General features: G+C 47.4%; 1 protein-coding gene across 1 annotated transcript in view; it reads right to left on the bottom strand.

The window, feature by feature from the left end:
- Positions 1 to 5,087: 5,087 nt before the first annotated feature.
- The window catches only part of ITGB5 (integrin subunit beta 5), a 41,177-nt gene continuing 30,106 nt past the window's right edge, over positions 5,088 to 16,158 (bottom strand). Inside the window, exons 11-15 of the mRNA XM_042827271.1 lie at positions 11,433 to 11,655; positions 10,749 to 10,849; positions 7,147 to 7,263; positions 6,159 to 6,325; positions 5,088 to 5,684 (exon numbers count right to left, since the gene is read on the bottom strand). Of these exons, the coding sequence (XP_042683205.1) occupies positions 5,589 to 5,684; positions 6,159 to 6,325; positions 7,147 to 7,263; positions 10,749 to 10,849; positions 11,433 to 11,655 (704 nt within the window). The 3' untranslated portion in view covers positions 5,088 to 5,588. The remainder of the gene's footprint in view (positions 5,685 to 6,158; positions 6,326 to 7,146; positions 7,264 to 10,748; positions 10,850 to 11,432; positions 11,656 to 16,158) is intronic.

Here is a 16,158-nt window from a genome sequence, read left to right on the forward strand (position 1 = left end):
GATTTTGCTTCCCATTTCCTTTAATTGTACCTGTCTTTTTTGTGGCAGTGTGAAATGCTGTTTAATTTTCAGAACCAGGGAGCTATAAAAATAAATCAAGTCTGCTCAGTTTGTGTCTGTAGACGTTGCTCTGGATTCTGTCTGTAGTCTGCTCTGACAAAAGTCTTTGTGCTGTTGAGTGCAAGTGGTGACTGATCTAATGAAAAACAAAGGCATACTTTTGGTTGCTTGACTTTTTCTGAAAATATTTATGGAATACTTCTGGGAATTATTTTCCACACCTCGGAATTATGAAGAAGTGTTACTTTGAAATACCATGTATGAAAGGTTTTGATTAGAAAGGGTGGGATTGCCTCAAATACACCCACTATAGATACAGTGGAAATTGGCTTGAATTTTCATTGCTTACAGGAAAGTGTGAAGAAGGCAGATGAATGGTGGTACAGTTGTAGACCATTGCTGTTCCTGTGCTGATGTAAAACACAGAGAAAACTGGGTCCCTTTTTAAAAAGCCCATAGAATAGGAACAATTATATCCAGTGAGAATTCTTTTGCTTTAATAGTAACCAACTCTTTTCCCAGCCTTTCAAATGAAGAGAACAGGGTTATCCTGAAGTTCAAATGGAGGTTTTTTGCTTCTTGTTTAAGAACAGAAACAGGCTTGGATTTGAGGGCTCTATGGTATGCTTCTTGTATTTGTGACCCTGTGCTCTGCTGGGAGTCAGACTTCAGAAATGTGTGGCTGAAAAGCTTCCTAGTTGTCTGGGTATGCTGAGGTTAATGACCTTATCCTTTTGCATTTCATGTTCCTTGGAAGTGTTTCCCCAGTGCCTCTTACGGAGCTTATAAATGCGTTACTTAGGAGAGGATATTAGAATTTACTCTGCATGTGTTCTGTTTTTCCTTGGTTGGTTCAGGATTCTTCTTAGGTACCACATTAACATGGAGAAGTCCATCCAGGAAAGATGAAGGCTATCCTGGCCACCTTTCACCACTGAATTCAGTGAGTGTGTTGGCTCTTATGAGCTGCCTGCAGTAATCTGGTATTTTGCATCAACTTCCAAGAAGTTTCAGACCTTTAAAGTGGACAGAAGTTTTGGGATTTGTTTACTACTTTTCATTAACAACCTGATGGCCTTGAGGTAGCAGAAGCCGGGTTTCCTCACTTTAACTGCTTTGTAGAAAACTGCTTTGTCCACCAGATGGAGCTGAGACCCTATTTTTCAGGGGAGTCAATGCCCACCCCTTCCATAACTAATAGTTTCTGCTGACGATACCATCTCTAGATATACTTAACTCTAGATATACTTAAGCTTTTCAACAGGTTACTCCCTCACCTGAAGCCACAACTTGACACAGTAGGGTTCAGTAGGCAGAACTGCTTGGGGTGGAGTGGTCACTGCTGGAGCACCATCAGGGTTCTGTGAGTCCGGTGTTTCCCACTAACTGTGCTGAATTGTACCAAGTAAGTGTCTGATATTTGCGCAGCTAAAACCTTGAAAAAGACCCAAGAGCTACTTTATCAGGAGAAAGAAACAGCAACTAAACTGAGAGATTGCCATTGTCTCATAGCTAGTGACCATCTAAGATATTGGAGTAAAGGTTCTGAGCATCAGACTGGAAAGCTTCAGTTCACCATTCTCCACTGTGTGCTCAGTCACAGCAAGTAGTATTCTGGTGCTTCATTTGACACCAGTCAAACATTTCAATTAGCAAAACAAAGTCAAGTTTGCCTCCTCCTACAAGCTTTCTTGTGTCAGAGTGAATATAGCAAACAAGCCTGTGGGCCTCTTTTTTGTGGCACCTGAACATGTTTAAAAATCCATTTCAAATTAAGAACGAACATTAATTTGCTTGCTTCCCCCCCCCGCTTCATTCACAGCATAGTTCCTGCTGTTGGTCCCAACTGCTTCTAACATGGGAACTAGGTCACAATTTACAAAACTCATTTGCATTATAATGTATGAATCTGGAAGTCTTGCAGTTCGTTCTCTGGTCTGATCAAATGTCACAGTTTCAATGTTGTTTTATCAGCCAGTAGTTGACAGCTCATATTTTTGTTTCCATAAACAATTTCATGAACGGTTATTCAAGACATAATTCCAGAAAAAATAAATTAATCACTTCCCCTTAAAAGGATGTGGAAGGCTGTTCCAGTAGGCTTTCAGCAGGCGCCACAAGCATTGCTTTTAGGAAACAGTAAGGACCAAAGGAATGTGCAGTAACCCAGAGGAAGTTTGTTTCCATTTCTGAGTTCCGTAGTCACCAATTTGGGGAAATGTTCTGTTTTGGAAGATTTGTAATTGAACAGACAGACAGGGCTGGGCGTTCTGTTTGTTTCTAATAGCTGTTAGGTCATGGTTGGGCTGTGCCACAGTGATGAGTACAGCTCCATGATCTAACTGCAACAAATTACAGCCCAGTTTGGTGCCTGCTTGAGCTTCAGCTTTCTCTCAGCCCCTTAGGGCAGATTCTTGAAGGCTAATAGCAGTAATCCTGTCTGTGGGTTTGGGCTGACTTACTCCTCATTTGTGATGCTCTGGACGTGTTTCCTGCTTTTTCTCATAAGCTTGTCCATGGTCAGGCTGTGAAAAATGCAGCGTGATGTGAGGAGCTGGCCAGTGCAGAAAGGAGAAGGAAGCCTGATCATTTCTGCTGTGCTGACAGGTATTGTTTTAGATCCAAAGTGAGACATTTCTGTTGTGCAGAGGGCACCACCGCTAATGGAGTGTGCAGTGGAGGTTGTGATTGGCCTTTCCCAACACACAGTCCCAGAAATACCTGCAGTATAAGGAAATACACTGATGAGAGAGCAGGTGAGCCCCCAGGCCAGGGCTGCACAGCAGCCTCCAGCTCTGGCTGCAGGAACACGAGGACCTGATGTTGCAATGGCATCCGGACTCCAATTTGGCCAGACAAATGCTGATGTTTTCCATCACATGTGATCTGCTGCTGCCTTCTGCTTTAGCTTTCATTCAGGAATGCTAGCTGTGGTCAGGCTCTGTATTTAGGGACACAAATAAACTGCTGCTGACTGAAATACACCATTCCCATGACTGAGCTGGGCACTAACTGCTCCAAGGGTAAAGGCAGATGTGCTTATACAGTAAAGTAAAACCTTCCTAGTCTAAGCACCACTTCCTTATGTGTTTTTTTTTAAATGTGCAATCTTATGGAGAAGCCAAACCTGGAAGGAGAGCTGATAAAAACTGGAAACAAGCAATTAACTAGTTGTATAAAGGTTCTGATATTAGAAGAAATACAAAGCAAACTTGATCTAGAAGCCCAACCCTTGCTCTACCCAAACAACTCCTTCATGGTGAGCCTAGCTTCTCTTCCTAGAGCTGCTACTATTGCCTGTGCTCTCAGTTCCAAGCTGATGTTCTGGGAAATGCCACAGCTTGAAGATAGTTTGAAAAAGAAAGACTGGAAAAGGGGGCATGGGCTGGCCTTTCCTTTTTTGTTGCAACTGTAGCAGAGCCGCATTCACACCATTGGCTGGTCCAGGTGGCAAAGCAAGGTCAGAAAGTTGCTGCCCTTCCTTTCTTTCCCACCACTTTTCCTTCCTGCTGCCCTTTCCTTGCCTGGGTCACTTAATGCTTTGTGTGTGGCAATGAAATGAACCAAGCTAAAGCTGATTTATAAGAGACAACCTGTGCCCTATGTAAGATGAGTCTTCTTGGATGTAGAGCTTGGCCTTGTACTTAAGCACCAGGTAGGAAATGCACAGTTAGCACTAGCTTCCCCTGAAGAGCTGCTGTGCTCCTATGAGATTACTGGCTCCTGTAGCCAGCTGGCCACCATAGCAGCTGCTGCTGCCCTTGGCTGTGCTCAGACCTTTCCTATTTCTTGTGAAATTGCAGGGACAGGCACATGCAGAACAGTGGTGCACAGCCATGGTGTGCCTTGGGCAGCTCTGCTCTTCCTGCTCCTGTGCCAACCTCAGCATCATTCTGTACCCCGGAGCATTCGTGCGACTTCAAGCAGCCTTTGCTTGGTCTGATTTGGAGATCATCCAGAGGATTTGCTGGATTCTGAATTAAAAAGTCAAGCGTAAAGACAGCACTGTTTTGGTTTTTGTTCTGTTCTTTTTTAAGGACACCTGATCCCATGCCGACGGTGTGCAACTTGCTGCACTCTTACCAATTCCCATTCTGAGCTATTTTTAGTGGGGTTTGTTGTGTTCCTGCAGTGCTACTGGCAGGAGGAGGGGGCCCATAATCTTCTCGAAGGAGAGCTGTTTGTACGGAGCAAGTAGGAGCTCCTGTTTATAGAGGCAAAAACAAATACATTAAAAAAAAAATCCGGAAGGATGGGTTCATGGCTGTTTTCCAGTGAGAAAAGCAAGTCAAAACAACAAGCACCATTTGTTTTTGCTTTTCCCTGGCAAGCTTCCTTCAGCTGACTATTGCATGGTCTGTTCAGGGTAAAGAGACAAGGAAAAAAAAAAGAAAAAGCAAAGCAGTAGCTCTGGCTTCTCTCTGGCCTTCTGCTGCAGTCCCAAGGCAGAGCTTGGAGGGGTTTAATGCTGCAGCTGTCATCTGGGGTAACTTAAACCTCAGCTCCAGAGGAAAACATGGGGTGGGGGAACATTTCGGGGGGGGAAAACAACACTAGATTCAACCAGCAACCTATCTGGATCTTCCAGCTCTATTCTGTGTTAAAACCTCAGCTGTGCAGCCCTCAAAGGCTGTTGTGAGGCTGGCACGCTGTGCTGGCAGCTGCCAGCCTACAGGCTGCATGCCTGCTTGTGAAGCCCCAGGAGTGGTGCTTGCTGTTTAACATTTCCTCTGACCAAACTCCCATGTCCCTGGGGCTTCCCCCAGCCTCCCTGCTGTTTAAACAACACCACACAAAACATGAACTGCTTCTGGCAGTCACCGCCCTCAGTCAACACTACAGCATTAAGTGAACATACCTTGTGCAGTGTCACCACAGCTCCTGGCTGCAGTGCTTGGGCTGATAAGACACTGCTGATAAAGAAAGAAGGCAGCACATGCTGTGCTGGCAGCAGAATGCGTCTCAGGTCAGTCAATCTGTTGGTGTGGGGCTCATTAAGCTCAACAAACTCCACTTGCAGCATCATATATGCACAATAGTTTTATTTTGTTTTTATATAAAAAAAAAAAAATCTAAAGACTGCAGAACTCATGTATCCTAATTTCTTACACAAATGCTTCCAACACCCTCCTCTTTTTAAGCTAATTCCCCCCTCCCAACCTGCAATGCCGTGACTTCCCCTGATTTTGGCCTACTCACCCTTTATAGTGGGATGGGATATGTCTAAAGCTGCAATGTGGCACTTGGTTCTCTTCGTTGGCAGGTTTCATAGATCCAGAAACCTGGGCTGTGGAGTCACAGGGCTCAGAATCCACAAGCACAAGTGGTGAGCCTGCCATGGCATCGGCATGTCCCAGATCAGACAGCACACGCTGCTTTTCTCCTTACTGTGCAAATAACAGGCTCGTGTCATCGACCAGTCCTGTTGTAAAGTATTTTCTTCCCTGAAGAGGATCCCGTCTTCAAGTTGAGAAGCAGCAAATACAGTCAAGCAATTGTCCACAGCGGTCCCTCGTGCTGAGACCTGATCAGTCAACTGTACCGTTGTAAGATTTGTTGAGCTTGTTGAACGTGAACTCTACATTATGTGTAGAAATGGGCTTTCGGTAGAGAGGATTGGATGCCTTTGGGAAAATGGATAAAGAAGAAAGGTAAGGAACAAAATCTGTGTCATGGCAAAGCTGTGTGTAATCTCACAGAGTCATAGAATGGTTGGTTGTGAAGGGTTCTCAATGCCTATCTGGTTCCTTGGCTAGGATCACCTCCCAGTAGACCAATTTGCTGCAAGCCTCATCCAACCCAGAGCACCTCTGGGTGTGGGACATGCACAGCTCTCTGGACAGCCTCTTCCATCCTCCCCTTTCTGCTCTACATGTAACTACGGATTTGGCTTTGATAGGCCCTACCCAACGTCCCATCTGATGCCCTGAAATGCTGAGCAACCCTATGGCCAGGAAGCCTCCCCAGAATGCTTCCTCATAGACCTGTCCACCTGATGTTCCCAAAAGCACAGCACACACCTTCATCTCTCTGTTTTCCATTACTGCAGTTGTTTGCTGCATTGCCAAGGGCCCACCCAGCAGCCCCCCAGTGCTCACCATTTCATATCTCGCCCGGGTGCGTTCGCTCTGGAATCGGTCAAACTCCCTCCTGTCATGAATGGTGACAAGCAGCTTCCAGAGACCCAGCAGGATGGTGCCAATCAGCACCACGCTGCCAATGACAGCCAGCACGATGGTCACAGCACTGGGGGCTGAGCTGCATGCTGGAAAGGAGGGGGAGAAGGAAATCAGCTCTGGCCCAGGTGCATCCCAGATCAGGGTAACAGGAGCGCAGCTGAGCAAGTGGCTTTGGGGGCAGCACTGGCAGCAAGGACTGAATTAAAAAAAAACAACAGTAGTCCTCTCCATAAAGGAAGGGATCTTAACTGCCTTAACTTAATCAACTGGTCTTTCAATTAAGTGCAAGCTGCAGCCTCAATGAAATAAAATGTGCCTCCCTTGGGACTTCCCATTCTGGCCTGTGTCCTCAAGAGGACCCAAGCAGAGCATGACAAACTCTCACTGGGTGTTTGCCAGCTCTTCCTGCAATGCCACATGGGGTTTCCTCTGAGAAACATGCTCTGCATGGGATGAAAGCAATACGCAGGGGACAGATGTTCCGGGGGGGCTGGGACACAGGGACTGCACTGCTGGGAACAGAGCTGGTTAATGGAAAAGCAGAAATCCACAGGACTTGTGGGGGTATGCCTAGCAGCCTCACTTTAGAGCAGTAGCAGTGGTTTTCCCACCTCATGTTTCTCCTCCCAGTGGCTCTGTCTCCAAACCAGGGCATGGCATACTTGCTGCTTCCTGAGCAGGCTGTATTTAATTTCAGCAACCTGATCTGGCAGAAAGCTCTTGGGCCACCTGCTAGTAACGCTGGCAGCTCAGGTGCACGTCACACTCTTAGAAGCCTTTCATTAACCACACTGGAAGCACCTGGCTCTGTGTTTCAGCCCTGTTCAATCAGCTCAGTTCTTTTGCACCTGTGTGCAGCCTTGTCACCTCTCATGCTGTCAGCAAGGAAAATGAAGGAGGCACAAACCTGGCTCCTTGAGGACGGTGAGGTTGGACTTCCCATTGGCAAGCTCCGAGTAGGTGAACTTCATGACACAGTTGTTCACCGGGTAGGCACACAGGATTGCGTTGGGGTCATCCGTTTCTGAAATAATAAGGGCAACTTGGTGACTTGCACAGCACACCCAATATGTCAAAGCACCTTCATTCTCAGCCAGGTGCTTCGGAGAGGTTCGTTTCCACCCAGAGGCCCAGCATCAGAGCCAGCCCCAGCTATTCAGGAGCCCTGTCATGCTGGGGATTGTGCATTCCTTCCCATACAAGGGGCTTCCTGTCCTACATATGGTGCACATTATGGCCCAGCCCCAGCAGTGGGGAGAGCTGAAACAGCATCACGTGGGGGAAGGGAGAATGCAAAGCATTAGGAAAAGCCTAAAAGCCTCCACCATGGTACCTTTGCTTTGCAGCTGCCCCTGGTCCTGCTGCAAGGCACTCTGTCTGAGAGTGGCTGATGGAACAAGGAAATGGTCTGAGCAAAATGGGGAATTAGCAAGGTGAGCACCCTAGGAATGGAGGAACACAGAGAACAAAAACTGCCCCTGGAAATCATCAGCACACTTTGATTTTGCTTCATGTGAAAGTGGAGATGGGGTGGCTGCAAGAAAGGAGATAAATTAATTCCCAGAGATGTGTGCCTTCAGCCCTTCCTGCACTGCCCCACTCCTGGAAACATCCCCTGCAGGGCAGCACCTCCAGCCATGCCAGGGAGCCCTGTAGAGCACCTCTTGCCTTTATGGGATAGCATTTCCAAGAAAGGCATCTGGGCCACTTTGTCCTATTGGTCTTCAAGACACAGCTGAGGTTCTGGCACCTGGAAAATACCCTGCTTGTCACTAGCATCTGTATCTGTCACACTGAGAAATGATGGCATTAATGACCACCGCTATCCCAGCCCTTTCTCCCTTCTATTTATCTTTCCTATCTTTCTCCCTTCTGTTTGTCTTTCCTTTCAATGCCTTTGACCTGCCTTCAGCAGGGAGATTAATACCCTCCATTTCAACAGCTTGGAGCCCAGTGGACTCACTGCTGCAGACAGCCTTCAGCTGCTCCTGCCTCAGGACATAAACATCCACTCTACCTGCACCTGTGGCACCAAAGGCAGGGCTGGAGATTAATTACGTCAGTTAGGTTGATACAGATAACACTTGTGAGTTTCTTGACTAATGCCCCTATATGCTATCGAGCAGATAACTTGGCTCCTTCAGGCCCCACTGCTTCCAGCCCCAGCCTTGCACCAATATTCTGCTAAGAGATAGAGCAATTAAAGTTTCAATAGTAACAACTCTTGTTGGCCTTTACTAGGTGTCAGAGTGTTGGAACAGGCCGCTCAGGAAAGTGGTAGAGTTGTCATCCCTGGTGATATTTAAGAGCAGTGTGGATGTGGTGCTTAGGGACATGGTTTAGTCATGGACTTGTATAGTTAGGTAGTAGTTGGATTTGCTGCTCTTAAGGGTCTTCTGACTAAATGGTTCCATGGTTCTGTGGTTCAAGCCCATAGCCAGAAGGCACCTAGGACATCCCAGCATTGCTCACTGCTCCACTGCTGTGACAGTGCAAACCTGTGTCTTCTTTCTGCCGGTGATGAATACCAGCATTCAGCCTTTCAGCAGGGATTTCTAACACATGCTGCATCACAGAAACACTTGAGGATGAGGATTTGGCTGGGTCTGCCTGTGAGTCCCTGTGCACTTTCTCTAGGAATATTTTGCAGCCCAGATTTCCAAGTTCTGAGCTCTCAAATCTCAGCACCACCCAGGATCAGACTGTGGCAGCACAACAGAAGAACAAGTATAATTCCCCAACACATCTTAAAACAGAGATTTGGCTGTTTTCCTCTGAAAGCAGCAGGGGATTGGCCAACCACAGCCCAGTCTCACCTCCCAGAGTGCAGCCAGCAGGAAGGCTAGCTCTGGAGTTGTGCAATAGACAGGCAGAGGAGTTAAGATTTAATCCCCTGTATGTGCTGGCTTCTTAGAAACATGGGGCAGCCGGGCATCAGAAAGGAGCTTCATTTAAGATGGCGTTGTAACCTCTCACAGTGCGCTGGGACAGGTTCACTCCCCAGCAAGCTGCAGTGAGGATGGGGAGAGCAAGAGCAAGCCCCACAAAAGAGAAGGTAGGAAACCATACTGGTTGTTAACTGAGAGAAAGAATGAGCAAGGTAGAGCACTTGTATACCCTATGAACTATGGAAGAGAAGTAAGAAATGTCAGACACGGATGGCCATCCCTACTTGATCCAGAAGCACTGGCCTCTCTGCCCCAACTCCAAGGGCTGTTGACAAGGTCAAGGTCAGGATTGAGACTGAAGCTTTCACTGTTTCAGTCTCCTTCATCCTGTAAAAGAGTAACTAGGGACTGCCAGAGTGAAGCTTGAAAAGAAGGGGGAAAAAGTATCTGTTGAGGGACGTGGTGTGGAATGACCTTCAGAAGAGGACACAACGAGCAGGACAGGGGATACTTCTTCCTAGATGAATTCTCAGGGAGATTAGAGAATGCCTTTTTTGGGAGACATTTTGTCCCTTTACACTCTCTCACAGCTCATCTAATCTCTCCTGTCTCCTGATCTTATCCTGCTCTCTTGCAATGACCACAGCGGGCCTTACACACACCAACCCTGGACCTGCTCAGGTGTGGTGAAGAAACAAATTTTTTGGACAGGCCTGGGCAGACTTCATGTAGCTGTGAGCTCAGAAAGGCAGTCACAGCTGCACATAGCAAATGCATGCCCAGAGGGATGTACTAATGGCTAACCTTACAGCAATTAGCGTCTCACGTCTACAACAATCCATATGTCCAATTCATAAAACTCATTATTTCTTTCAAATTTTTTCTAAATGACTTCATTAAATGAAATTAACATGCTTCCTTCCAAAAGGCAATGAGGAAACATTATGTATGGCTGCTTGAATCCAGATTTTAAGATGCTATTTAAATTCAAGGATATTTTACTTAGCATTGAGACTATAGCTAATCCAGAAATACAAACACAACACCAATTGAGTTGCTAACAAATGCTCAAAGCAATACAAACTACAGCCTACATAAAGGGTCATACATTATGCTTTCTAAATACTATTTAGAAACCTGAGGCTTTCCTTACAGATATGCCTTGGTCTTGCTGAGAGCAGTTGGTTACTGGGTACTGCTTGCTGGGCCTGGAGCATCAGTCTTAAGGGGAGTGGGTGAGGGAATGGGATTATTCAGGTTGAAGAAGAGGAGGCTCTCTACAACTCTCAGAAAGCAGACTATGCCATGGTGGGGCATACCTCTTCTCCCAGGTAACAGTGATAGGATGAGCGGTAATTGCCTAATATTGCACCAAGGGAGGTTTGGGTTGGAAATTATGAAAAATTTCTTCTCCAAAAGAGTGGTGATGCAGTGGCACAGGCTGCTCAGGGAGATGATGGAGGTGTCCCTGAAGGTGTTCAAGAACCATGGAGATGTGGCACCTGGGGACATGGTTAATGTGCACGGTAAGGATGATTTGACAGTTGTGATAGCTGAACTAGATCACCTTTGTGTTTTTTTTTCCAACCTTAATGATTCTATGATTCAGCTGTGTACTTACTGAGAACATCCACAGTGGTGATGAGCTCATCCTTGCAGTGCTTTTGGCAGGTTTGGTTATCCAGTCTTCCTGAGTTAAACAGCTTGCATTCAATGCAGTCCCTTCAGAAAGACACAAAGAGAGAAAGACTGAGTACAGAAAGAGGGTGGGAAAGAGAAGCTTCAGGGTCAACCATTTTCATTACAAGGATGGATTTGTTTCAAAGGTGGATTCAGTGAAGAATAGTCTCCAGCTGTAGGTCTAGAGATTGTTTGCCCTTTGGATGTAGGAAGCTGCATATCAGTTACTGCAAAATCCCTCCTGTCTATGATCAAGGCAGAAGCGTGGCCAGATGCTGGTGTCCAGGACACGTCCTCTGCAAAGTGTCAGCCAGCCCTTTCTTTACATCTCACAGCTACTTGAGCCCAGAAATGTTCAGCTCAGCAAATCTGGGCTGCCAGCCTACAGAGCAGAGCAGCACTAAAATGAAAGGGGCCATGAACGTCCGTGAGAACGTGGACAGCAACACTTGTTGCTCTATGCATATACTCAGTGCCTGCAACACTGTCATTGGAGAGGTGACAGTACAAACCCAGCTGGCCAGGATGCTAGGGACCTTGTCTACCTGGGTGGGCAGGAATCTGCCAGGAACCAAAGAATCCCTCTCCCCTCATCGAGAAGTCTCTCCTGAAGCCCCACGCGTACCTTTTGGTGCTGCAGACCCCTGGGCAGGTGGGACACTTCTCACAGGTCTCCCCGAACGCCCCAGGCTCGGTGCACTGGCACCTCCCACAGATGCAGTTGCCGCGGCCGCTGCACATCTGCCCATCGCTGGAGACGCAGCCGGCGGTCTCGGTGGAACAGTTGCAGTTGTCCCCGATGTAGCCCGTGTGGCACTTGCACTCCCCACAGTGACACTCCCCATGGCCTAGGGGACAGAGCAGCGAGAAGGTCATCATCAGTGACCAGAGAAGTGCTGTGTGACACTGGTGTCTCTGTGAGGGTCCTCCCCTGCCAGAGCATCCCCTTGCAGAGCTGGCATTAAGGGCCAGCCTGAGAAAATCAACAGGCTTAAAGGCTTTCAATTACAGTAAGTGCCATGGCTGCCTGCCCAGCAGCTGGTTTTGGAACAGCATCCATCAGCTCACTGGAAATACTGCTTGAATTCCTCTGTGGTTGATCCTGAGCAGCCTGATGCAAAAGCATCAAAAGGATGCTTTTGAAGGCGTGATTTCTCCACAAGGCTCATCAGCAACCTAATTACAGCTCAGCTTTCCCGCTGGAAACAGCCTCAAGTAGCTGAGAGAAGATAAACTATATACATGCTCTTCTCATCAGCACTAAACCACTGATAACTCTGCTTCTCCCATCATCCTGAGAACACCAGAGGGACCATGAAGCATCAAGCTGTGCCCCTTGCCAGAAGTCCTGGGAGCACCTTCTGCTCTGTGGGTTTCTTGTTCATCCCAGCAGCCTCTTTTGTGCTCCTACCGTTTGCTTTGGAGCCAACCTTTATGCTCAGCATTACTAGAGGGAGGAGCCTGTGTTTATAAGACCTATGAAGGTTACTTCCTCTGCCTAAATCTGATGCGTTCACACCACCCAAAGTCCTGTCTGGAGAGCTAGGAAAAGCAGCCCTGCATCATTAACTTCAGCTCAATCCCCTTGGATACCACAGAGCCCAGCACAAGATGCAAATCTGCAAGAAATCCACCTCTAGAAGTCTTGCTGCTCATGAAATTGTTCAGCAGTTGGTGCCAGGTCAGTCCAGGAGGGCAGAGATCCTATGCATCCCTTCCAGCACTGGGGTGCTGAAATGGAGCCTGACAGACTGAGACGGGGAAGGGAAACAACTGCTTCCAAATTTGTATCCTATTCTAGCACTGCAACCAGAAAAATGAAGAAACAGCCTCTTGGAGAAAATGGCTTTGGTTTCTGCAGTAGAGCAGCCTTTCTATATGAAGGTGACTAAGCTTGGGTCGTGAGCCTGAAATTCAAAAATATGTTGACATGTGTTTTCTGCCTGGCCACACTGGTTAAAAGTGCAAGAAGCTCGCCATGGGGAACAAGCCAAGAGTGGGAATTTCCATGTTGACCTTTAGCAGCAAAGACATTACCATCTGCCTGCACCAGCCTGAAAGAGCAGCCACTTTTTTGAGCACTGAGAGCTCCATTTGTGGTGCTCCGAATCTCCCATCCAGCATGGCCTGAAGGCTAGGTGGGACACATTTATGCCTCATGGGGGCATAGCAGGAGCAGATCTGCTTCTCAAAGTACACCCAGAGCCCCGGAGATGGGAATTCACTCCCAAGATGAACCCTGCTTCCCAGATTCATTTTTGAGAAGAAAACACAGCCAGACTACTGAGGAGGGTGTGCTCCAGGCCCCCCCCTGCTCCTGCAGCACACACTGTGCAGGACATCAGCACAGCCTTTAACCATTTGGATTTGCATGGTCTCTATTAGAGCAGTTTTGCGAAGCCAAAATACATTCATGATGTGCTCCAAACATAACAAGATGTTTTCTGCTGTTCCCATCCTTGAAATGAGAGGATGTGAGACATTTAAAAGATCCCCATCTAGCTGGGAAATGACAAGCTCCCTCTGACTTTGGTAATGTACTTACCAGTAAACCTTTAATTGTTAGGGGTAATACCTTCCAAATTCTGTGCACCTGCTGTTGTCATTTTTGACCTTATACCTGCATGACTGCTCTAAAAAGAAAAGAACAACCAACAATACCACAACAAAACAAGAGGAGAGCTGGGGCAGGACCCGGTTAAAATGCAAGCATGTCCAAGCAATGCAGCCTCACCAGCGCAATCCCTTACACAGAGTGCTGAGCCCTGACCGCTGCTCCTGCTGCTCTATGTGTTGTTTGCATTCCCCAGAGTTGAAGGCACCAAAAATATCTGCCTACAGCGGAGGGAGCAGCCAAAGCCCAGACATGAGGCACTGATGGACCGGCCCTGTTGTGCGAGTGCAGGATTGGAGCTTCTGGTCCTGCACAGTTTGCATGGGTGGGAGAAGGACAGCAGAAGAGGCTGGGAGAGTCTGGAAACTTTCCGTTTGGGAAAGGGTTCTGGTACGACGCAGTGCCTGCTTAAGCAAATAAATCATCTGGATTGCCACTAATCTCTTTCCATGACTCAAAGGAGCCGTAGGCTGATGAGCACTGCACTGCCAGATGCTTGGCACTGGCGGGCAGGGAGGACTCAGGAAAGTTAATGAAGTGGGGATGGGAAGTGTTCCCTTGTCCTGCAGGAGCACCCCAGCCCAGTGTCCTTGCTGCAAAAGGGCACTGAAGTCTCTGTGTAAACTGCAATGTGTCCACCGACTGCCTCTACTCGTGCCAGAAGAGCACTCGCCCATGCTCATCTACCCACAGCACAGCACTGAAACAACAAACCAAGCACTAAAAGGCAGATAACAGGGAAAAAGACCTTTTCTGTACGCTAATTACACAAGACACCACAGACTTGTGCATCCTGCCACTGCATTAATGTGAGCAGATATTTATATCTCAAAGCATAGGAGTTTTGGCCATGAATCGAAGAGGCTTTAAATAATACTTTACTCAACCCTAGCACTGGCAGAGCTCACAGTTCCACCACTGAAAATAGCATCAGCAACGCAGACCAATAAAAGCACAACTGGAAGAAGAAATCCATGCCTGAGCTGTGACTTCAGCCCTGGGCAACACGAGCTGCATCACCAACTCCATGTTACCATCAACATCCCAATGACAAAAGTCCTCACCCCCCTCATCCTTCCCATTTCTCCCTCACTTGGGAGCTTTTGGGTTAAACAGGAACTGGGCAGGGAGCTCAGGGCTCTGGGAACTGCACGCTCACTTTGGTGAGCTGGGGCAGAGCGGATTTCCTGCAGAGCCCTGCCAGCCTTCCCTCATCTTCCTCCTCTCCCTTGCAGAAGTGCAACTGAAATGTAGTCACAAGATGAGTCCTTGCTGCCCATTTTGGCTTTTTGACGTATCATTTCCTGCATTTCTTAAAATAAAGCCTTTTTTTTTTTTTTTTTTTTTTTTCTGGTTAAGAAATCTCAGCGTTCCACAAATTTCCTGACTTTTGCTTACATGAGCTCCTCAGCCCCATGTGGCTTTCTGGAAGGGGACCCATAGCTGGGAATTCGGAGCTTTCAGGTTCCACTGCTGACTCTGCTACAGCTACCAGGAGTGGTGTGGGGCTGCCAGAACTGAAGGGATGAAACTGGGATGGGTGTCGTGGTTCCAGTACTGCTCTGGGTTGAAGTAACCCAGCCAAACTGAGTACATGCTTATCCATGGCTTCATCACCTCTTAGGAGCTTGGCATGGGAGGCATTGCAAAAACAATTCCTGATAATTCCTATTACCAAAGCTTCCTTGCTGCAAGTAATGATCCATGGACCCACAACCAGGAGCTTCTCCCCCGCTTATAGAATCCTTTGAGTTGAAAGGGACCCTTCAAGGCCATCTGGTCCAACCCCCCAGCAATGAGGAGGGACACCTACAGCTCAACCAGGTGCTCAGAGCCCCATCCAGCCTGACATTGAGTGTCATCGGGGACAGGGCATCCATCACCCCCACTTCCATACTCCTTGATCCATCTCTGCAGGAGCAGCATGGCAGGTCAGCAGGGATGGATTTCAGAAAGCACACGTAAAAAAAACACCTAGTTCCCTTAGATTTATTCTTAAAATAAAGCCTGGCTCCAAAACAAAGCTGCAGGATCCCAAATGCCTGAACTCTAGGGTCAAATTCTATGGTTCAAGCCCATCCTTAAAATGAAAAGCAGGCTAACTCCCAGCCTACCGAGGAACAAATGTGCTGAATGTCCTTTCAGCTGGACCTCATTACAAGGAGTGGTCCCCAGAGCAAAGAGACATTCTTTCACTGCAGAATCCAGTGCTGCGGGAGCCTTGCCCAATTCCGCATTTGGATTCAAACACATAATCTGGTGCAAGTTCACCAAAGGTCCATGGTTTGGGGATGGATTTCTCCCTTCCCAAAGAAGCTGAAAGAAGTCAGAATTTCATTCAAAATAAGATATAGGAAAAGAGAAAGAATCCACAGCTGCGCAGCACTCTTAGGTCTCATGTTTGGAATTCTAAAGTGAGCAAAATTCAGGGGCTGTCTGTGCATGCCAATAAGAAACACAATTTCATTCACCTGCTTGCTTTAGACTGTTAGCTTCTCAACCCAAAACACAGCATTCATTTCCAACCACTTCTTTCTGTTAATTAGTGTAATCAGAAAGGTCAAATCCAGGCACCAAAGGAACCAGCCATAAAGGCAAAGCATTCAGGCAAGACCACCCCACACCATCATCTCCCTTTGAGGAGCACATGCTCAGCATAGCTTGCTTTCCAAGTCTGTATCATTCATATTTTGGGGGCTTTCTGGAGTTTGTAGTCTGTGGAGCAGCTGCACCTGCA

This window comes from Centrocercus urophasianus, unplaced genomic scaffold, assembly GCF_019232065.1.
Source record: "Centrocercus urophasianus isolate 14NV4802_14NV808 unplaced genomic scaffold, USGS_Curo_1.0 seq_28, whole genome shotgun sequence".
NCBI classification, from domain to species: domain Eukaryota; kingdom Metazoa; phylum Chordata; class Aves; order Galliformes; family Phasianidae; genus Centrocercus; species Centrocercus urophasianus.